Below are 22974 nucleotides of genomic sequence, written 5' to 3' on the forward strand. Positions count from 1 at the left end.
ACCAGATAAGAATGCGGCTTTCAAATGATGTTGCATTGCACAACATTCAAGAGGGTCAAATTCAAATCCACAAAGCATGGTCATTTCTTGTGTAGGTTTTAAAACTTGTTTTCAGTAGAAAACCACGCCCATTTTAGATATCGTAGGCACAATCAGCCAATCTCTGTAGGGAAGGCGGTGGCACCAACTTCACTGATTGGCTGGTTTGAAAATAACTGGCCGCATATGCTTTTCGCAATTTAAATCCTTATGTTTTGCTTCGAAAAAGTGAAAGGATAGTCACTTCTAGCGAAACGTTTAAGGTAAGTCATTGTTTGCTGAAAGCTACTCTACTACCTAGCAGATTCATGTGAATCACATACAAATAATCAAAGAGCAAGAACCTTATTTTGTAGCTCTCTTCAAGATAACGTTGTTAAACTAGGTTTAGCCATCCGCAGACTTTAGTTTAGCTAACGTGACTTGTTAGTTTTTCTCAAGTTTGCCGACCAAATCTTAACAATAATTGTAAATTGCCTAATGAATGATTTTTTTATTAATTTGATCTGGCTTCAAAAACTAGAACACGTTAACTAAGTTATTTAGCTAGATAGAAAACAACGAATGGCACAGCAGACTCGCTTTTTTTTTTAACGTAAACTTTTTGTCTTAACTTCTGTCACCGGACATTTAGGCATCTACTGTGTCGTCATGGGATCCAGCGAGAGCAAGGTTGCTGTGGCCTCAACGCCCAAACATGACCCCAGCCATCGCATCAAACACGACCGTCTCTCTCAACTTGTCGACCCACGGTCTCCATCTGTAGTTATTGACCGCACACCTATTCAGGTAACGTTAGATGACAAGGGCCATCATTTTGATTTGAAAATAGTTTATTATTTAAATACTCTCATCATGTGTAATTGTTCTGTTTACTGTATCCGTATTGTATGTCTATTGTGTATAATTCCTGTATAGTGTTTAACTTGCAGCACCATTTCACCAAGTCTAATTCTGGGTACATGTACTTGGCGAATAGAGCCCCACATTTGAGGTGTCAAAGCCTACCGGTCAAACAGGGAAATAGTTCCAATCGTTTTTCATTTTAGGAACCCTTACATTTTAAGGGCTGTGTTTCATGTAGGCTTACCCTGGCGTGACGTTTTGATAACCTTGCAAATCTCTCAACATTGCCCTGTATTTACCCCCCCTCAAATTAAATGCTAATGTTGCTATCATAAAGAACTACAAATGCCATGATGATCTGGAATAGACTGCGGAATCCAGGCAAATGTAAGAATTTCTGGAATAACTGTCTAATATAACTAACTGTAGTAGTTAATGAATACATTGGCAAAATGTCTTTTAAATGGACAATTCTGAACTGTCTTGTGCAATTTTTAAATTGATAATACCTGTTAGCAAAGGTGTCAGCTAGAGATGCCTTGCAGGGATTTGTAGTTTTGAATGATGTCTACTGTGACTCTAATTAGCATTTTAGGATCTCAGAGTAAATGGTGCTGAATATATTGATAAAAAGTCCTTGTCTGAGACATTTACATGGTTATCAAAATGTCACACCATGGTAAGCTTACATGAAACGGTCCTTATTTTAAGTGTTTCTAAAATCCCCTATGGGGAAATATGATTGGAACCATTTTCCTGTTTGACCCCTAGGTTTTATGGGTATTATGACACCACCACTGTGGGGCTCTGTAAAGGTGATTCTGATTCACTTCCTGAATTGGTTGTACACCAACATCAAATGCACTTTTTAAAATTATTTTATTTGTCATATGTGCTGCCAACATTACTAGATTGAACACTAAGATTACTAGAGACTATAGGGCAGAGACACTACCAAAAGTATACGTGGATACTTTCTCATCGAACATCTCATTCCAAAATCATGGGCATTACAAAGGTGTTGGTCCTGCTTTGCTGCCTAACAGCCTCTACTCTTCTGGGAAGACTTTCCACTAGATGTTGGAACATTGCTGCGGAACTTGCTTCCATTCAGCCACGAGCATTAGTGAGGTCCGGCACTGATGTTAGTCGATTTAAGCCTGGCTCGCAATCGGCATTCCAATTCATACCAATGGGTTTGAGCTCAGGGCTCTGTGAATGCCAGTCAAGTTCTTCCACACCGATCTCGACAAACCACTTCTGTATGGTCCTTGCTTTGTGCACTGGGGCAGTTGTATTTATTATACACTTCGCTCAGCCAATCATCAGCCGTTTGTGTAAGTGCCGTGCTTGTTGAATGTCCTTCCCTATAAGCGTGCTAAGAGTTTGTTTTACAGTACAATAGCAGGGTATCTGGTCAAAAACTATTTGAAATTGAAGATATGGAAAATAGGAGTGGCAATATCGTCAGCTATTATCCTCAGTAATTTTCCATTGAAGTTGTCAGACCCCGGTGGCTTGTCATTGATAGACAACCATTTTCACCTCTTCCACACTCTATGGAATTCAAAAGTACGATGTTTGTCTTTCATAATTTAGTCAGATATACATGGATGTGTAGTGTCAGTGTTTGTTGCTGGCACTAAGTGCCTAAATCATGCCTAAGTTTGCTAATCTTGCCAATGGGAGAAAAAAAATCATTAAACTTGGTGGCAATATCAGTGTTTTTTGTGACGAATGAGCCATCTGATTCAATGACTGATGGAGCCGAGTGTGCCTTTTTGCCCAAAGTTTCATGTAAGGTGTGCCAGCACTTTTTACTACTTTTTAAATTAATTAATTTATTATGCACTGCTCAAAAAAATAAAGGGAACACTTAAACAACACAATGTAACTCCAAGTTAATCACACTTCTGTGAAATCAAACTGTCCACTTAGGAAGCAACACTGATTGACAATCAATTTCACATGCTTTTGTGCAAATGGAATAGACAACAGGTGGAAATTATAGGCAATTAGCAAGACACCCCCGAAAAAGGAGTGGTTCTGCAGGTGGGGACCACAGACCACTTCTCAGTTCCTATGCTTCCTGGCTGATGTTTTGGTCACTTGAATGCTGGCGGTGCTTTCACTCTAGTGGTAGCATGAGACGGAGTCTACAACCCACACAAGTGGCTCAGGTAGTGCAGTTCATCCAGGATGGCACATCAATGCGAGCTGTGGCAAGAAAGTTTGCTGTGTCTGTCAGCGTAGTGTCCAGAGCATGGAGGCGCTACCAGGAGACAGGCCAGTACATCAGGAGATGTGGAGGAGGCCGTAGGAAGGCCACAACCCAGCAGCAGGACCGCTACCTCCGCCTTAATGCAAGGAGGAGCACTGCCAGAGCCCTGCAAAATGACCTCCAGCAGGCCACAAATGTGCATGTGTCTGCTCAAACGGTCAGAAACAGACCCCATGAGGGTGGTATGAGGGCCCGACGTCCACGGGTGGGGGTTGTGCTTACAGCCCAACACCGTGCAGGACGTTTTTAATTTGCCAGAGAACTCCAAGATTGGCAAATTCGCCACTGGCGCCCTGTGCTCTTCACAGATGAAAGCAGGTTCACACTGAGCACATGTGACAGACGTGACAGTCTGGAGACACCGTGGAGAACGTTCTACTGCCTGCAACATCCTCCAGCATGACCGGTTTGGCGGTGGGTCAGTCATGGTGTGGGGTGGCATTTCTTTGGGGGGCCGCACAGCCCTCCATGTGCTCGCCAGAGGTAGCCTGACTGCCATTAGGTACCGAGATGAGATCCTCAGACCCCTTGTGAGACAGATGCTTTAGTCCAGATCTGGGAGAAGATCCCTCAGGAGACCATCCGCCACCTCATCAGGAGCATGCCCAGGCGTTGTAGGGAGGTCATACAGGCACGTGGAGGCCACACACACTACTGAGCCTCATTTTGACTTCTTTTAAGGATTACATCAAAGTTGGATCAGCCTGTAGTGTGGTTTTCCACTTTAATTTTGAGTATGACTCCAAATCCAGACCTCCATGGGTTGATAAATTTGATTTCCATTGATATTTTTTATGTGATTTTGTTGTCAGTACATTCAACTATGTAAAGAAAAAATTATTTAATAAGAATATTTCATTCATTCAGATCTAGCATGTGTTATTTTAGTGTTCCCTTTTTTTTTTTGAGCAGTGTATACCATTTATTTTTGTTTCATAGTATAGTTTGCTTTTGTTTAGTCACATGATTTCTCAATTTGCAGTACGTTTGCCAATTAGTTGCACAGCCAGACCTATTTTCCATGCCTCAACCCTCCAACTTTTCATAAATGTGTCAAGTGCAGCGTCTTTTTTATTTATTTTTACCTCTTATTTAAAAGGCAAGTTAGTTAAGAACATTTTTATTTTCAATGACAGCCTAGGAACAGTGGGTTAACTGCCTTGTTCAGGGGCAGAACGAATTGTATGACATCAACACTATATTAGGCCCAGTCTTTGGAACTTTGGTTTTCCTAGATATGGCTACTATATTGTGATCACTACATCCTATGGATTTGGATACTGCTTTAAAGCAAATTTCTGCAGCATTAGTAAAGATGTGATCATTTGAGTTCATTCCTGTGCTGTTTGTAACTACCCTGATAACCTGAACCAGGTTGCAGGCACTGGTTACAGTTTGGTGCATTTTCTTGAGTGGGCAGCTTGATGAAAGCCAGCTAATATTTAAATCACCCAGACAATATACCTCTCTATCACATGCATTTCACACATGTTATCCAGATACTGACTTTTAGCACTTGGGCTATAGCAGCTTCCCACAAGAATGGCCTTTTCGGTGAGGCAGAATAACCCGAAGCCATATTACTTCAACAGTATTTAACATAAGATCCTATCTAAGCTTTATAGGAATATGGTTCTGAATATAGACTGCATCACCCCCATTGGCATTTGTCTTTTCAGTAGATGTTATAACCATGTATTGCTACCACTATCATCAAAGGTATTATCTAAATGAGTTTCAAAAAGTCAGAATATGACTGCCATCTGTTAGCAAGTTATTGACTTCATGAACCTTGTTTCTTATGCTTCATATGTTAATATGGCCTATTTTTAGCACTTATGGGATGCTTGATTGTTGTTATTGCTTTACTGGGAAGCTTATCAGAAGTAGACTTGCTCATGTTCTTTATATTGGAGCTGGACACAGTGGACTTTCTACTACGGGACTCCACCTCAGTGCTAACAGTAACTCTGGTGCATAGACCCATGATTACTGCATACAATAGCTGTAGGATCAACAGGGGTATTCAGGGCAGTTAGGGGGACATTTAAGTTACTTACTTTGTCTGTCAACGCCCCTGGGATAATGTACATTTGATGCAGAATTTTGACAACTGTGACACAATGGTAGGGATTAACTGAGCTGGTCTTGGGTCATTGTCTCAACGCAGACTTGAAATTATGATTTGGATGGGCTCTGTCATTCCTGTGGCGGGGTGTATGCCAAATAAAAATGTGATTCACATTTTCAAACAGTCCATTTAGAATTTCCAATGAGGCTACATTTGGGTGATTGATTTTCTCTCGCCTGAGTAGCCTTGTTTCATGGCCAAAAATAAAATGAAACCATCTAGTGTTCAGCGAAATAACAACGCAATGTCAAATACAGGTAGCCTAGTCAAATAATTAACATCCAATCACATTAACCGTTACTCTCTCGCGGGAATTCCACTAACGGTCAGTATGTAGCCAAACATATAGCTGCTGCTCATTCCGTTTGCTCGAAATTGTCATTTATTTTTTTATAAAAGTAAGGCCCACGTCCATATGCACATACCAGCGCTACTGATGGTATTCTATCAGCAGTACTGCACCTGCCGATGACACAAGTTGTTCTGCTTCCACGAGCACATCCAATGCTAGCATCAGTAATTCTACATTTGTTGCTATGGACACTGACAGTTGTGAATCTGATGCAGCCGAAGAGCTACTGCCCCCTTACCCGGGAAAGCACCGAACAACAGACAGGGATGGGGACTTTGGACCATCGAAGAGTTGCAAGTATGATGACAACTACATTGATTTGGGGTTCACTTCATTTCGATGAAACCTTCACACTTGCGCAGACATTTAGAAACTAACCATGCCAATTAGAAAAATAAGCCACTGGTTTTTTTTGAGTGAGAATTAAGACAACTTAATGAGCTACCGAGTGGCTAAGACAGACAAGCCTCATACTATTGTGGTGGACTTAATTCTTCCTGCTGCTGTGGATATGACTGGGACAATGCTGGGGGAAAAGACCAAAATCTATACAGACAATGCTGTCGTTAAACAACACCGTTTCACGTCGCATCAGCGACATGGCAGGAGCTGTTCTGAAACAGTTACTGCTTTGCAAACAAGCCAGTGAATTCTATGCGTTACAGCTGGATGAGTGAACAGAGGTGGCGGGCCTGGCACAGCCCCTGGTATGTCCGTTACGTTTATGGGGGGTCAAGACATCCTCTTTTCGAAACCAGGACAACAGAGAATATTTTTAAAGTACTGGACAGCTTTCAAATCAAATGAAAATGTATTAGTCACATGTGCCGAATACAACAGGTTTAGCCCTTACAGTGAAATGCTTACTGACGAGCCCCTAACCAACAATGCGGTTTAAAAAAAATACGGATAAGAATAATAAAATAAAAAAAGTATAAGTAATTAAAGAGCAGCAGTAAAATAACAATAGCAAGACTATATACAGGGGGGTACCAATACAGAGTCAATGTGTGGGGGGCACCGGTTAGTTGAGGTAGTATGTACATGTAGGTAGAGTTATTAAAGTGACTATGCATAGATGACAACAGAGTAGCAGTGGTGTAAAGAGGGGGGCACTGCATATAGTCTTGGGTAGCCACTTGACTAGATGTTCAGGAGTCTTATGACTTGGGGGTGGAAGCTGTGTACACTGAGGAGTGCACCACATCAGTCATTGGCTTCATCAATAAATGCATCGATGACCTCGCCCCCACAGTGACCTTACATACATACACAAACCAGAAGCCATGGATTACAGGCAGCATCCGCACTAGGCTGGACAAGGAGCGGGACTCTAACCCAGAAGCTTATAAAAAAAATCCTGCTATGCCCTCTGACAAACAGGAAAAGTGTCAATACAGGACTAAGATCGAATCGAACTACACCGGCTCTGACGCTCGTCGTATGTGGCAGGGCTTGCAAATCATTAGACATACAAAGGGAAGGACAGCCGAGAGCTGCCCAGTGACACAAGCCTACCAGACGAGCTAAACTACTTGTATGCTCGCATCGAGGCAAGTAACACTAAAACATGCATGAGAGCACCAGCTGTTTCCGGAAGACGGATCACGCTCTCCGACAGGCGACGTGAGTAAGACCTTTAAACAGGTCAACATGAACTCAAGCTTATGTACAATGTCAAATGTTATATAGCGAACCACCTGAGTGAGCTGGGTGCACAGGTACTTTCCCGAAACTGGATTCTTTATCCCTTTCATGCCCTGCCTCAGTCCATTTACCGATATCTGAACAAGGGAGCCTCATCGAAATTGTAAGAAGCGGTTCTGTGAAAAATTGAATTTAATTAGAAGCCACTGCCAGATTTTTGGAATGGACTGCGCTCAGAGTATCCTGCCTTGGCAAGTTGCGCTGTTAAGACACTGATGCCCTTTGCAACCACGTACCTATGTGAGAGTGGATTCTCGGCCCTCACTAGCATAAACTAAATACAGGCGCAGACTGTGGACAATGATTTAAGACTGAGGCTCTCCAATACAACCCAACATTGCAGAGTTCTTTGCATCCTTTCAAGCACACCCTTCTCATTAACCTGCAGTGAGTTATTCACAATTTTTGTTAACCAAATAAGGTTTTATATGTAAAATGGCTAAAGAGCAAAATTATGTGTTAGTTGTGCCCAGGTCCTATAAGAGCTCTTTGTCACAACACGGCTTGTGGGAAGTGACAAACTCACATTTATTAAACATAAGAATTAGTGTATTGTGTGTGGCAAGCTTACAATGATGGTAACAAACAAAAAAACATTTGCGAGTGCGCTGACCCTGGTGCTAGAGGGGGTAGGCAGCTGGAGGTGGAATGTTTGAAGGGGTACGGGACTATAAAACGTTTGGGAACCACTGCTGTAGAGCATCTTCTATCTATAAAAGTGATTCCAACAGAGCTACAGTAACCCTTTAGCCAGGCGTGTAATGCCAGTAGCCTGCTGAGTCTTTCACGCCTGCTTTTTAAAAAAAATCTTTCAGTGCTAGAATCAGTTCATCAATTTTCATAAGTTCTGAGTTAGCCCTCCAGATGTTGTTTCACCCCACATGGACTATGACAGCGTCAGCTCCCGGCATCGGTCGGAAGCAGCCTTGTAATGTCCTGTATTTGTGCTCCAGGATGGGTTTTTGCTCCGGGAACCAAAATGTTTCTTACAATAGAGCTGCCGATGACGACAGCTGGTGCAATGGCTAAGGAGGTCCAGCTGTTCTTTTGCCTCGAGTGGTTTCACAAACCACTCAAGGGCGGTGGGGCCCGATGGACCCAAGCCAGCTGTAGTATCCATCATGGATAATGAATGGGCTGGAGTCTCAGGCTGTCTGAGGATCTGAACCCGGGGTAGACACCACCGGAGAGGAAGACCAAACAGGGCCACGGCGTAGGTACAGTGCCTTGCGAAAGTATTCGGCCCCCTTGAACTTTGCGACCTTTTGCCACATTTCAGGCTTCAAACATAAAGATATAAAACTGTATTTTTTTGTGAAGAATCAACAACAAGTGGGACACAATCATGAAGTGGAACGACATTTATTGGATATTTCAAACATTTTTAACAAATCAAAAACTGAAAAAGTGGGCGTGCAAAATTATTCAGCCCCTTTACTTTCAGTGCAGCAAACTCTCTCCAGAAGTTCAGTGAGGATCTCTGAATGATCCAATGTTGACCTAAATGACTAATGATGATAAATACAATCCACCTGTGTGTAATCAAGTCTCCGTATAAATGCACCTGCACTGTGATAGTCTCAGAGGTCCGTTAAAAGCGCAGAGAGCATCATGAAGAACAAGGAACACACCAGGCAGGTCCGAGATACTGTTGTGAAGAAGTTTAAAGCCGGATTTGGATACAAAAAGATTTCCCAAGCTTTAAACATCCCAAGGAGCACTGTGCAAGCGATAATATTGAAATGGAAGGAGTATCAGACCACTGCAAATCTACCAAGACCTGGCCGTCCCTCTAAACTTTCAGCTCATACAAGGAGAAGACTGATCAGAGATGCAGCCAAGAGGCCCATGATCACTCTGGATGAACTGCAGAGATCTACAGCTGAGGTGGGAGACTCTGTCCATAGGACAACAATCAGTCGTATATTGCACAAATCTGGCCTTTATGGAAGAGTGGCAGGAAGAAAGCCATTTCTTAAAGATATCCATAAAAAGTGTTGTTTAAAGTTTGCCACAAGCCACCTGGGAGACACACCAAACATGTGGAAGAAGGTGCTCTGGTCAGATGAAACCAAAATTGAACTTTTTGGCAACAATGCCAAACATTATGTTTGGTGTAAAAGCAACACAGCTGAACACACCATCCCCACTGTCAAACATGGTGGTGGCAGCATCATGGTTTGGGCCTGCTTTTCTTCAGCAGGGACAGGGAAGATGGTTAAAATTAATGGGAAGATGGATGGAGCCAATTACAGGACCATTCTGGAAGAAAACCTGATGGAGTCTGCAAAAGACCTGAGACTGGGACGGAGATTTGTCTTCCAACAAGACAATGATCCAAAACATAAAGCAAAATCTACAATGGAATGGTTCAAAAATAAACATATCCAGGTGTTAGAATGGCCAAGTCAAAGTCCAGACCTGAATCCAATCGAGAATCTGCGGAAAGAACTGAAAACTGCTGTTCACAAATGCTCTCCATCCAACCTCACTGAGCTCGAGCTGTTTTGCAAGGAGGAATGGGAAAAAATGTCAGTCTCTCGATGTGCAAAACTGAAAGAGACATACCCCAAGCGACTTACAGCTGTAATCGCAGCAAAAGGTGGCACTACAAAGTATTAACTTAAGGGGGCTGAATAATTTTGCACGCCCAATTTTTCAGTTTTTGATTTGTTAAAAAAGTTTGAAATATCCAATAAATGTCGTTCCACTTCATGATTGTGTCCCACTTGTTGTTGATTCTTCACAAAAAAATACAGTTTTATATCTTTATGTTTGAAGCCTGAAATGTGGCAAAAGGTCGCAAAGTTCAAGGGGGCCCGAATACTTTCGCAAGGCACTGTACCTCCGGATCCGATCTCTAATCGGAAGCCCCTAGCGACGATGGCGCCGGAACCTCTAGATCCAGGGCCTTCCACAAAGTTGGAAGCACAGAATGTCATTGTGTACTGTAGTGTTAAGATTTATCTTCGCTTGAACTAAGGGGCCTAGCCTGAACTGTGAAAAACAACCCCAGACCATTATTCGTCCTTCCTCAAACTTTACAGTTTGACACTATGCACTGGGGCCGGTAACGTTCTCCTGGCATCTGCCAAACCCAGATTTGTAAGTCGGACTGCCAGATAGTATCAGTTGAATCATATTTTACCGTGTGTGTAATGCGTGTCTGTTTGGCCCAGTCAAACGTTTGGACACACCTACTCATTCCAGGGTTTTTCTCTATTTTGTACATTGTAGAGTCGTAAAGCCATAACTTTGAAATAACACATGGAATCATGTAATAACCAAAAAAGTGTTAAACAAATCAACATTTTTTTTTACATTTGAGATTCTTCAAAGTAGCCACCCTTTGCCTTGACAGCTTTGCCCGTGCATACATTGTTTAACAAGAATGTATTACTCTATTTCAGGTGGATGGAACTGTCTCCTGTGTCCCAGTTGTGGTGGAGAGTGACTGCTCCATTCTAGCCAGCGACCCTCGGTCACCCTCAGTTGGTGTCACCCGCACCCCAATGAAGGACTCAATGAGAGGTAACTATCTTAACCAAGTGGCAAAGATACCCAGTCAAGCACTGGAAGACGGCCTAGGGTTGATTTGGGTTTGGTTAGAATTATTTAGTTCATTTTAACAGGGAGTCCTTCTGAGACAAACTCTCTTTCACAGATAATCCCTAAATACATCAGAATATCACAAACCGGGGTCGACAGAATGACGGAGATGGCATTCAGTTTCTTTGACTGTAGAAACGGCATTAAGGCGTTTGCATACTAGTTTCGATTTGTTCCTAGCAGACCTCGGGTAGGTGACGTGAACGTCTGTGCCTCGCATACGCCCTTTAAAAAAAAATCTTCGCTTGAAAAACTAGACTGTGATAGTACTGTTTGTCCCTTTTGAGATACCATAACTAGCATAAACTTCCTCAATAGTCAGAATTAATCTTAAGAACTCAAATTTGTAATAAATGTTGGCATTTTTGCAGAGGATCTTGAGTCGCGCAATTTTACGTCTAACTAAGATGTTTGGAGTAGTATTTCCCAAGTAAAATGAAAAGCTGGATTGAATGGGCTCGCTGGTCGGATATGTAGTTTGGCCACCCCCTAACGTAGCCCCCCCCCCCATGTTGATGCTCCCTTCTGCACTGTTCAACCAATCTAGTAAATGTGGAGGAGTTAAGATGGAGTGTTGCCTTTTTAATGTCCAAAGTGGAAGTCTCCTTCCATTTCCCTTGAATTGGAACATTGTCGTTGGGGACTCAGCAGGGGCTACCCCTGCCCTTAACTGTAGATGCATAATTGCCCTTTTAGTACATTTTCAAAAAGCTTTTTGTCAAAGTTATTTTATTTTTAACTTTTTGTTTTTTTGTTCCTCCAGTGACAGTTGGTTCCTTTGCCCGTCGCCTTGGCATGCTCCTCCACGGTGACTCTGTAGAAATAGTTGCCCCTGCGCCCTTTAACAAGTTTCCCAACCTCAACGTGGAGGAGGCAGTGGTGGAGGGAGAGAGAGGTTCCAGTGAGCCTGTTCTCTCTCCTCAGCCATCACAGGTCTCAGGTGACATAATCCAGCCCTCTCCCAAGAGCGTGACTAGTCATGTGCTTCTCACCCAGAGCCCCTTCGTTCTCGTGGGGGAGGCCCAAATAGTCAAAGCTGATTTCACTTTGGAGGAAGCCGACGAGGCCAAAGAGTCTTCACTACACAAGCGCCTGAGTATGAGCTTGATCACCTGCCACGATGGTGTCGCCCCATCACCGGCCTTCGCCGAGGTGCACTACGACAGCCCTGCGTCTCCTCTCCCTGAAAACGCTGCTGCTGAACTCCACAAGGACGAACCTGACCACGCGGATGCCCTTCCCTCAGTCACCACTGACCCCGCACAACCTCTGACCCCCATGGCTGAACCATCCATTCCCACCGTTACAGACTTCACTGAAGTCACTGTTGCTACGGAGATGCCTAAAGTGGAGGTCCCAACACCAGTGGAGGAGCCAGTGATGCCCGTCACACAAGAGTCACCTGTTGTACCATCCACCACAACCACTGGCTCCAGCGTGAGCCAACAGCAGCCCCAAGCCACTGGGATTCGCTGCCCCACCTTCGACACCAAGAGCCCCAGTCAAGTGGTGTTCAAGCCCCAGTGGCTAGGCAAGGGCTTCGGGGCCACAGGGGTGAGGGCCAGAGGGAGAGGAGGCAAGTGGGGTTCGTCCTCTTCACCACTCTCCGTCCAGGTTGGAAACAAGAATGCAGCCAATGAGAACAAGGGACAGTCGGTCAAACCGAAGCAGAGAGGTACGTGGGTGTTTAATTTTTCGCAAAATTCCCTGTGGTTTTTTTTTTTTATGTATTTTTTTACGCTTTCTCTCCTCTCCCATGTGGCAGACAAGGCACTCATGGCTGAAGGACGCTCCCCTCTGCAGATGCTCAGGGAGACCAACTCCCCCCGGGAGCAAGCTACACAGGTATACACTAGGGCTGTAACAGTCATGGTATTTCAGAAGATGGTTATTGGTCACCCATTCAAGTCAATAATGGCATAATGGTTAGACTGGCGGCCATTGTGAGGTCGTCACTATCTGGGCAAGCGGTAAAGCTGAAAAACCTGTCTTCAAAAATCTATCTTATTTTAAACCCAACTTTAAGACAAAAAGCTACATTTTGTTCTCATACATTTTGAGTAGTGGGAACCTCATTGCGAGTTTACCCAACAATATGTGCTGTGATTTGTTGATTCAACTCAACTGACATAACAAAAAATACATTCAATTAAATGTTGATGTCTGTTAACATTAATTTGAATGATCATTCTACATTACCATGGAAATGATTGCATCACACTACCAGGCAGCCATTGTGCATGTACCAATGGGTTTACCAGTCAAATTGCCAGGGTCAGAGGTTGCATGCCCATTCTGTGTGCTTCAAGATCTTGCTGAAAATAGCAGTTTCATCACGATGTAAAGAGTCCATGTTACTGCGGAAACTGACTCAACTGTACGACTGCCCGGCAGTCATCTCATTCGTTCATGTCTGCGCACACTAAAGCCTAAGGAACAGGATTGATCTATTTGGTGGGTCAGAGGAAAAGGAACAATCACAACAGCTTTTAAACCTGTGGTCTAACTGAAAGGTTCGGTCTCTCTCTTCCCTCCCTGCCCAGCAGATGAAGCTGAAGGTGGCCACCCCAGACAGACAGAGGCTGGGTCAGATGGACCGGAGAGTCCTGACTGTGTCCGTGGACAAGGAGAACAGATAGATGGACGTTGCAGAAGAACATGCACAAACACTAATTGGCCAGTGTACAGAATCTTGCCATTTTTCTATATCCTTCTAAAAAACAAGCCTTTTAAAGTGTTCAGCTATTCTTTTCTTTTTAACTGGCTTTTTCAAACTGCTAACAAATTATAATTTGTGTACGTTACTTTTGGAAGTGTCATTTATGATTTCTGACTGTTTCTTTTCATTTATTTCAAATGTCCATATCAGTGTTTTTGCTATCCAGTCTTTTATGTAAATAAATTTGCTTTAAATCTTAATCTGCTTCTTTATTCTTCTAACTGGAATACACCTTTTATGGGGGGGAGACTCATCAATAAGCTTGACGCAGGATATGTTTTTATTAGTCTTAAGGTGCTAAAGGTGCTACACCTTAAGTGTAAGAAAAGCGCTGTATGAATTTACTATATACACAGTGTTCTGGTGGTAAAGAGAGGCTGTCCAAATTGTCAAGTGTGTGTGTGTGATGCGATTTGAAAATAAATAGTCACCTCACATTGAGTCATTGTGCTGTACAGAGTTGCTACTATGTTTTGCTCGCCCGACAGTGGTAAACCAAACCACGTGTGTAGCCATTACTGTCACTTCGATATACACAGCCAGGTAAGGTTTAAACTCCTCCAGTCCTCTATGACAAATGTGAAATATTGTGGTCTTGTGCATTTGCCTCTTTTTTTTTTTGTCAGTGAACCATATGATCCATCCCGTCTGTCCAGCCAACAGTTTTACTCAGATCGCTTATGCCTTTTTGTGACTAGCCATCGGGAAGTAGGCCAAAAGATTAGACCCCAACTCATGTTAAACTTATCCTTTTCAACACGTACATAAGTAAACTTTCAGACACACACACTCATGTAGAAATCTGCAGGCTAAACCATTTTATTCTGTGACCATAAAAATAGAAAACTTAACTCAACAAGGGAATTCTAACCATCAAACGAATCGATGCTTACATATTCATCCCCTGAAGAGCAGTTTAACTCGCCTCAGATATAAAAGCATGTCACGTCCTAGTTATTGTAAACCTACACAGTCTTATCAGTGGTCGTATCCTGTTATTTCATCCAAATCTCTACCGTTTCCATTTGGCAACTGCTCTTATGACATAGGAAATATATTCATATAACGCTAGAATTCAGTTTGAACCTTGACATAAAATCATTCATTGATGCAACGATCATGTTTTTCTACAAAAGCCCCCCCCCCTGCCTAACTCAAGTTTAGAGTCGGAAGTAGGAAGAGACGACAGACTCTCGTCACAATTCTTCTCTCAAATTGAATAAGACTTGGCACAATAAAAATAAATAACCTTTCACCCATGGCTTCCTAGTCTCCCCCCCCCATCCCTCTCGTCAATCTACCAGGTTTTCACGATATTCCTCTATTCCCCTCTCCTTAGTCTTTCGTTCTGTCTGTCCTCTAGACTAGAGGACTGGCTCAGTTCCATATCTTCAGGAAGCTGTCCCAGGATCCTGTGCAGCATGCCATTCCGTCCGAGGATACTCCGATGCAGCTCACCCTGTTGTCATGACCAGCCAGCACTCCTGAGCCATGAAGAGAATTATGTCAGTGTAGAATGTATGCAAATATTATGTTTGCCTACATTGCATCCACATTTTCTCTCCCTCTATTTCTCCCTTTGTCCCACTCGCATCCTCCTTTCTCTTCTCACCATCCCCTCTACTTACCCACACTGTCTCCCTCCTTCTGCCTCCAGCCCCTCTAGTCACCCCCCTGCATACTTACCCACTCTCTCGGCTTTAAGCATGTCCCAGATGTTGACGTTGAAGTCATCGTATCCGGCCAGTAAAAGGCGGCCGGAGAGGGACGGGGCGAGGGAGGTCACCCCACACATGATGCCCGAGTCCTGGTAGGTGATGAGCTCCTGGTCTGCTCTCAGGTCATACAGCTTACAGGTGGCATCGTCTGAGCCCGTTATAACCGCATTACCATTGGGGAAGAACTGGACAGAGTGGAGAGGTCAGAGGAGTGGTCTCTGTAACTGTGGTTCTGGAGAGCTACAGAGCGGGTGTAAGCTTTTGTTCACCTCATTAAATGAATCAACTGTTTGAGCAACCTGTTGCATCAAATACATTTTTTGGATACTGTACGTTTTGATAAGTGTTTTTTTTAAAGCTTAAATTTGTAAAAACTTAAGTTTTTGTCTGTCCATGTGAACTTCTGGGTGCAGTGCATCTGACTCAGAATACTAAACTATTAATAAGCAATGAATAAATGCTGGGGGTCCTCTGTCCTCACCCCGATGGCGTTGATGTCACTCTCGTGGCCGCTGAACGTCTGTCTGCAGGTGGCTTCCCTGATGTCCCACAGTTTGGCCGTGAAGTCACACGCCCCCGAGATGAACATCTTGAAGTCGGGGGACACGGCCAGGGACATGCAGTCACCCAAGTGGCCCGCGAAGATGGTCTTCTCTGTCCCTGTCTCAATGTCCCATAGAACACTATAAAGTTTGGACAGAGGGAGGGAATAGGAGGAGAGGATGGATATAGAGGTGGGCAAAGAAGACCGCATGGACATGGTCAAAGAAGAAGAGGGTTGCGATGGAAGGGCGAAAGAAGGCAGAATGTTTAGGGCACCATTGCAGAAAAGTAATAGATAAGACTATGCGTAGCAAATGAGGGGTACAGTATAAGCCATAGAATTAGAATGGTACGGTAGCATTTAACAGATTGGACTGATCTCTGGTCAGTCGTTGTAACCCCAGACTCAGAGACTCCATCTCCATGACCTTACCAGGTGCAGTCGCCAGAGCTGGTGATGATCTCACTGTCGCTAAGGAAACGACAGCAGGACAGGTAACCTGGGCAATAAGAGAGAACACCATCAGAGCCATACAACACAAGCATGCGAGATTGCTGTATTGGATAGACTATATAAATACTACCTCGTATGTTCTTACGTCGACTTTGATCGAAATGGCTCATCGTTAAACGCGTTGCCAGTAATGCTGTCTTAATGAATGCAAATAGTGGGCTAAGTGTCGAGAGTGGTACCTGTGTGTGCGGCCAGCTCCCGCATGACCTTGACGTTGCCGTCCTTGCCCTTGAGGTTGTAGATGGAGCACATGTTGTCGAGACCGCCACACGCCACCATGTTCCCTGAGGGCGCGTAGGCACACGTCATCACCCACGACGACTTCAGAGGGATGGCGCTCACCTGAGTAGAGAAGGACAGTGATTCCTCACGTGGACCAGTGTGTGTATGTGTACGTGCCTGTGTGTCACACCGTATTTGCCAATGTGAGCACTTATATGAGCACTTGATATTACAGTATATTGTTGATATTACAGTACATTGTTGATATTACAGTATATTGTTGATATTACAGTACATTGTTGATATTACAGTATATTGTCATTACATGCCGTATTCATGCAAAAAACACTGTCCCATGACCAAAACTCCCCAGACTGTAAACCCAGACAGTCTGCCATACCTTGTTGGTGGTCAAGGTGTCCCATACTATCAGCTTTCCATCTTGAGAGGCACTGACACACAACCTGGTAGAGGGAACAAGACCGGTGTAGAGAGAGACAGACAGAAACAGAGAGAGAGAGACAGAAACAGAGAAAGAGAGAGACAGAAACAGAGAAAGAGAGAGACAGAGTACAGTAAAAGATCAAAGGACCTGCAGCAGCTCCAGATAAAGACAGACAGACCGATAATAGATAGAGACTCTTTAGTCCCAATGGCAGTCCGTCTTTAACATGACTGATCTAAAAAGACATGGTAATTGACTAATGCTACTGCACTTTTTCCCTATTGCCAGGTGTTTCCAGCACAAATGATGATGGGGAGGTCAATGCTGGTGATGATAATGATGATGCTGGTGATGATAATGATGACGCTGGTGATGATATTGTGTGCTATGTAGTTATGTCTAGCCACTATGGAGGAGTATGTGTGACTATGTTGTCTGTTAAGTGTTCACAGTTGCCAAATGAGTTCCCCATGGAGGGACAATAAAGTTGTATTGGATTGTATTGTGTTAGACATAGAGAGGCATTGTTACAGAACCTTTTCAGCCCAACATTGGTTCAGTTAGTAAAAGCTATCTTTAGACCCGCCAAATGTAGGATACCCCAAGTGTTGTAAACCCAGGAAAAGCTAATAAGCGTACTAACTTGCTACAACTGAGAAAGAGAAGAGATGAGATGAAATGAGAATATAGGGAGAGGTAAGGAGAAGGAGAGAGGACAAAATGAAAGAAGAAAAGGGGGGTTAGTGCACATTCAAGTTACAGTATCAGCAATAATTGATTGATTCAGGGATAGTGTCGGTTTAAAGTGTTGCCAGACTGTCAGTCAAGTGTTTCCTGGTTCCACTAATTTGTCCAATTAAATCAAGCTATGGGATTGCAACGCCAATCCAATTAACCAATAAACACAGAGCACTATGTGACGCCAGTTTTAAACCATAGCAGTATTTGTCACAGCAAGCTGTGTGAATGAATGGATGAACAGATAAATATATACACTGCTCAAAAAAATAAAGGGAACACTTAAACAACACAATGTAACTCCAAGTCAATCACACTTCTGTGAAATCAAACTGTCCACTTAGGAAGCAACACTGATTGACAATAAATTTCACATGCTGTTGTGCAAATGGAATAGACAACAGGTGGAAATTATAGGCAATTAGCAAGACACCCCCAATAAAGGAGTGGTTCTGCAGGTGGTGACCACAGACCACTTCTCAGTTCCTATGCTTCCTGGCTGATGTTTTGGTCACTTTTGAATGCTGGCGGTGCTTTCACTCTAGTGGTAGCATGAGACGGAGTCTACAACCCACACAAGTGGCTCAGGTAGTGCAGCTCATCCAGGATGGCACATCAATGCGAGCTGTGGCAAGAAGGTTTGCTGTGTCTGTCAGCGTAGTGTCCAGAGCATGGAGGCGCTACCAGGAGACAGGCCAGTACATCAGGAGACGTGGAGGAGGCCGTAGGAGGCCACAACCCAGCAGCAGGACCGCTACCTCCGCCGTTGTGCAAGGAGGAGCAGGAGGAGCACTGCCAGATACCTGCAAAATGACCTTCAGCAGGCCACAAATGTGAATGTGTCTGCTGAAGCGGTCAGAAACAGACTCCATGAGGGTGGTATGAGGGCCTGACGTCCACAGGTGGGGGTTGTGCTTACAGCCCAACACCGTGCAGAACGTTTAGCATTTGCCAGAGAACACCAAGATTAACAAATTCTCCACTGGCGCCCTGTGCTCTTCACAGATGAAAGCAGGTTCCCACTGAGCAGATGTGACAGTCTGGAGACGCCGTGGAGGACGTTCTGCTGCCTGCAACATCCTCCAGCATGACCGGTTTGGCGGTGGGTCAGTCATGGTGTGGGGTGGCATTTCTTTGGGGGGCCGCACAGCCCTCCATGTACTCGCCAGAGGTAGCCTGACTGCCATTAGGTACCGAGATGAGATCTTCAGACCCCTTGTGAGACCATATGCTGGTGCGGTTGGCCCTGGGTTCCTCCTAATGCAAGACAATGCTAGACCTCATGTGGCTGGAGTGTGTCAGAAGTTCCTGCAAGAGGAAGGCATTGATGCTATGGACTGGCCCGCCCGTTCCCCAGACCTGAATCCAATTGAGCACATCTGGGACATCATGTCTCGCTCCATCCACCAACACCACGTTGCACCACAGACTGTCCAGGAGTTGGCGGATGCTTTAGTCCAGGTCTGGGAGGAGATCCCTCAGGAGACCATCCGCCACCTCATCAGGAGCATGCCCAGGCATTGTAGGGAGGTCATACAGGCACGTGGAGGCCACACACACACTACTGAGCCTCATTTTGACTTGTTTTAAGGACATTACATCAAAGTTGGATCAGCCTGTAGTGTGGTTTTCCACTTTCATTTTGAGTGTGACTCCAAATCCAGACCTCCATGGATTGATAAATTTGATTTCCATTGATAATTTGTGTGTGATTTTGTTGTCAGCACATTCAACTATGTAAAGAAAAGTATTTCATAAGAATATTTCATTCATTCAGATCTAGGATGTGTTATTTTAGTGTTCCCTTAATTTTTTTGAGCATAATGACTTAATGATAGAACTAACATAAATGATTGAATGAATACTTGAACGACTCAACAAGCAATTCTCAGGAAAAGAGGAAGTCTGTGAAGCTAAAAGCTAGAAGTCTGTGAAGGGTCATTGTCTACTTTGAGCTTGCGTGCGTGTGTGCGTGCGCGCGCCTGTGTGTACGTATGTGTGCCTGTTTGTATGTGTGTGTGTGCTCTTGTGTATGGTGTATGTGTGTTTACTTGGTGTCAGTGCCCCAGTGCATGGCATAGATCTTGGCCAGGTGACCCCTCAGCGTCTTCCTGGTCTTCAGCTGGACACGTCCCACAAGCGTCGTTCCGGCAACCGCCTCCTGCAGGGTGGTGTCCTGCACTACCTTTCGGGCCTCCTGTAGAGGGATGGTTGTATATGGTCAAGTTATGGTTATAATAACTATGGTCCACTTAACTATGGCTAAAACCACTGTGATAACGATTCTAATTTTCAAGGTGTGCTTATTGCTGCTGCAACCTGGTCTCAGAAGAAAACGCATCACATATGACTAAACTGCTGTTTACACCTACTCCTCCTGCCTTTGGACGAACAGAGTGGTCAGGGGTGGGGATGTATGGTCATAACTGTTGTCATAGATATGACTATGACTGTGGTGTTATGAACACCTATGGTAGAGGATCAGAACAGTTAAGATTTTATATTATTGCATTAGGATCTCTTTTAGCCCAAGGGCTAGTTTTCCAAGAGTTCTTAAAGAAATGTCAAATAAAAACATTTTGAAATGAGAAAACAAAAAAAGCTAAAATAAAAAGGACAAAAACACAAAGTTTCACATTCCTATTACCAAGACATATGAGTAACACCTCTCCCCCCTCCTTCCCCCCACCCGCATACTTCATGTCCACATATGGATTTAAATACAACATATTACAAGAACTTCTTAGACCCACTCTCATTCGTAAAATGTATTGAACGACTCATCTCTTGAAACAACTCGGTTTTTGTCAAGAAGTAAAATATATTTTGCCCAGTTGTAATGTAAGTTTTGGTGGTCGATTCTTGTTCAGTTTATGGTTGATGATCATGGTAAAATGTTCAGCAAATAGTTTAGTAAAGTACTAGCATATGAGAGGAACACAGGCAGGCGTTATATTCACACTAGTGATCGATTATTGCCTAGCAGTTAGAAAGGAGACCTAGCATCCGGAGGGCTGCCAGTTTGAATCCTGGGTCTGACCGGGGGAAGAAAATGGTTGGGAAGTGAGCTGGCAAATAGAGTGTTGCTGCTATCAAATCCTTGAGTTGACCAATAATGTGATCTTCATCTGAATTATTGATTGATAACTGACAGTGATCTGATCTTTGAGGTTGTCCGCCTCCTTTCGCAGCTCCTCCATTTCGCCCATGGCAACGGTTGGTAGGCGTCGTCACCGACGGAGACAAGAAGTGAAATCAGGTGAGCAGATATAATCCTGGGGGAGAGAGGGGAAAAAACATGAACATTGTATTTTATCAGTTCATTATCCATTCTTCTCACTGTAATGTCAATGTCTGTTACCTGTGTACAACACAACACATGATATATTTATGCGTGTTACCAGCTTATTAGATCCAGGTCTACCCACACTTTTCTTTGTTTAGCTACTGTTTTGCAATTCAAAACCTCCCTCAACTACTTTGCAAACCCTCACAAACACACACACACACACACACACACACAAATACCCATACACTCACAAACCCACACCCATAGTCAAACAAACTCACTTGCACAGATATGCATGTGCACGCACACGCACGTACATACAAGCGTGCAACTATATGAACTAGTTAATATAACACATACTGCATGTACACGGACACACTTTCCCATCCTGATTGTAAACTCAAACCTGTGTGGCGTGTCATCTTAATGCCAACACTTTTCTCGTTTGATATCTCTCCTCGTGCTTATACGAGCTAAACAAACACCGTATTTACTCTGCACTTTTCTATCTCAATTTACTTTAGTGCCAAAGACTTTGAAAGCTTTCCAATCTTACGTCAGCCCAGAAAGCGTTTATATTTTTGTGATTCCAGTGATATCACATCACAGCGCTCTAAATGACGCAATTAATCCTGTCGACTGAATCAATGAGGACTGAATCGTTTTTTTCAATGACCAAAATATTCTTGGGTTAGGCCTACTTTACAGTGAAGACAAAAAAGTAGGCATCGACTATCTCAAGCATCTCTGTCACATTATCAAATTAGGAACTTTATAACTGGCAATGGTATCAGACTATTCTCTATGAAATCAGATGATAACCTTTACTTTAAAACACTCTAAAAACATGATTATCACATAACATAACATTTCATGTGACATCCACACATCTAATAACATATTTGCATAATATTTGTGACAGATTCAATTATTTGGATCTCACTCCATCTTACCTCGACAACTACCAGGAGAAGAAAACCCTATATCCCTGGCTTTGATCGTGTTCCTTTGCTGCAATCTCTCTCTCTCTCTATTTGTCTAAAGTGTCTCTGTCAAATCTCATTACCAAATTAATTTGCCTCTCATTTGTGTGAGGAGAAAGGGAGAGGGAGAGAGAAGAGGCCGTGGCTCAGAGAAAGATATTCACTTTCTGTTGCTCCTTGCTGTTCCTATCTGTCTAGCACTGTAGGATACATGCATGTGTGAAAACACTGTAAATCATACGTCTAAATATAGAATTGCCTGAAACAATTAACCCTAAGGCGATTGCATCCATCTCAAGTTAGCTGCGCACATAGGTGTCCTGCTCCTTCACCTAAAGGGAGTAGTATCCACAACGGTCACCTTATCTGGCCTTCATCTGATTTAGGCCATATATTTGGTTCTCTGAGAAAATTAAGTTTATAAATAGTCCTAACCCAATAAAACGGGACCGTTTTTTAAAAGTGTTTCAACTGTGCTATTGCCCTTTTGCCATCCTGTCCCTGAGACCCCGGCCTGCCATTGTTGCATGTGATTAAATGGCTCCTAGAGGTTGTCGCAGAGTGGAGTGCATTAATATAGAGGGAGGGGGAGAGAGAGAGAGGTAGGGAGGGGGAGAGAGAGAGAGAGGTAGGGAGGGGGAGAGAGAGAGAGGGGTAGGGAGGGGGAGAGAGAGAGAGAGGTAGGGAGGGGGAGAGAGAGAGAGGTAGGGAGGGGGAGAGAGAGGTAGGGAGGGGGGAGAGAGAGAGGTAGGGAGGGGGGGAGAGAGAGAGGTAGGGAGGGGGGGGGGGGAAAGAGAGAGAAGGGGGTGGGGCTGTGTGTAGAGGCGATGCAGGAGAG

General features: G+C 43.8%; 2 protein-coding genes across 2 annotated transcripts; one reads left to right on the forward strand and one right to left on the reverse strand.

Annotated features, from left to right (window-relative positions):
• The first annotated feature begins 247 nt into the window (after positions 1 to 247).
• On the forward strand, positions 248 to 13884 carry LOC139405938 (cell division cycle-associated protein 3-like). The gene is made up of 6 exons (XM_071148391.1): positions 248 to 302; positions 674 to 828; positions 10767 to 10887; positions 11729 to 12640; positions 12731 to 12810; positions 13512 to 13884. The coding sequence occupies exons 2-6, from the start codon at positions 691 to 693 to the stop codon at positions 13602 to 13604; spliced, it is 1344 nt and encodes a 447-aa protein (XP_071004492.1). The 5' UTR covers positions 248 to 302; positions 674 to 690; the 3' UTR covers positions 13605 to 13884.
• Positions 13885 to 14973: 1089 nt separating this feature from the next.
• Positions 14974 to 21134, reverse strand: LOC139405939 (guanine nucleotide-binding protein G(I)/G(S)/G(T) subunit beta-3-like). Its single transcript, XM_071148392.1, has 8 exons — positions 21017 to 21134; positions 19916 to 20061; positions 17082 to 17145; positions 16639 to 16801; positions 16379 to 16445; positions 15884 to 16085; positions 15371 to 15587; positions 14974 to 15168 (listed from the first exon to the last, which is right to left on the reverse strand). The coding sequence occupies exons 1-8, from the start codon at positions 21071 to 21073 to the stop codon at positions 15062 to 15064; spliced, it is 1023 nt and encodes a 340-aa protein (XP_071004493.1). The 5' UTR covers positions 21074 to 21134; the 3' UTR covers positions 14974 to 15061.
• Positions 21135 to 22974: the final 1840 nt, after the last annotated feature.

Source organism: Oncorhynchus clarkii, chromosome 3, assembly GCF_045791955.1.
Source record: "Oncorhynchus clarkii lewisi isolate Uvic-CL-2024 chromosome 3, UVic_Ocla_1.0, whole genome shotgun sequence".
NCBI lineage: Eukaryota > Metazoa > Chordata > Actinopteri > Salmoniformes > Salmonidae > Oncorhynchus > Oncorhynchus clarkii.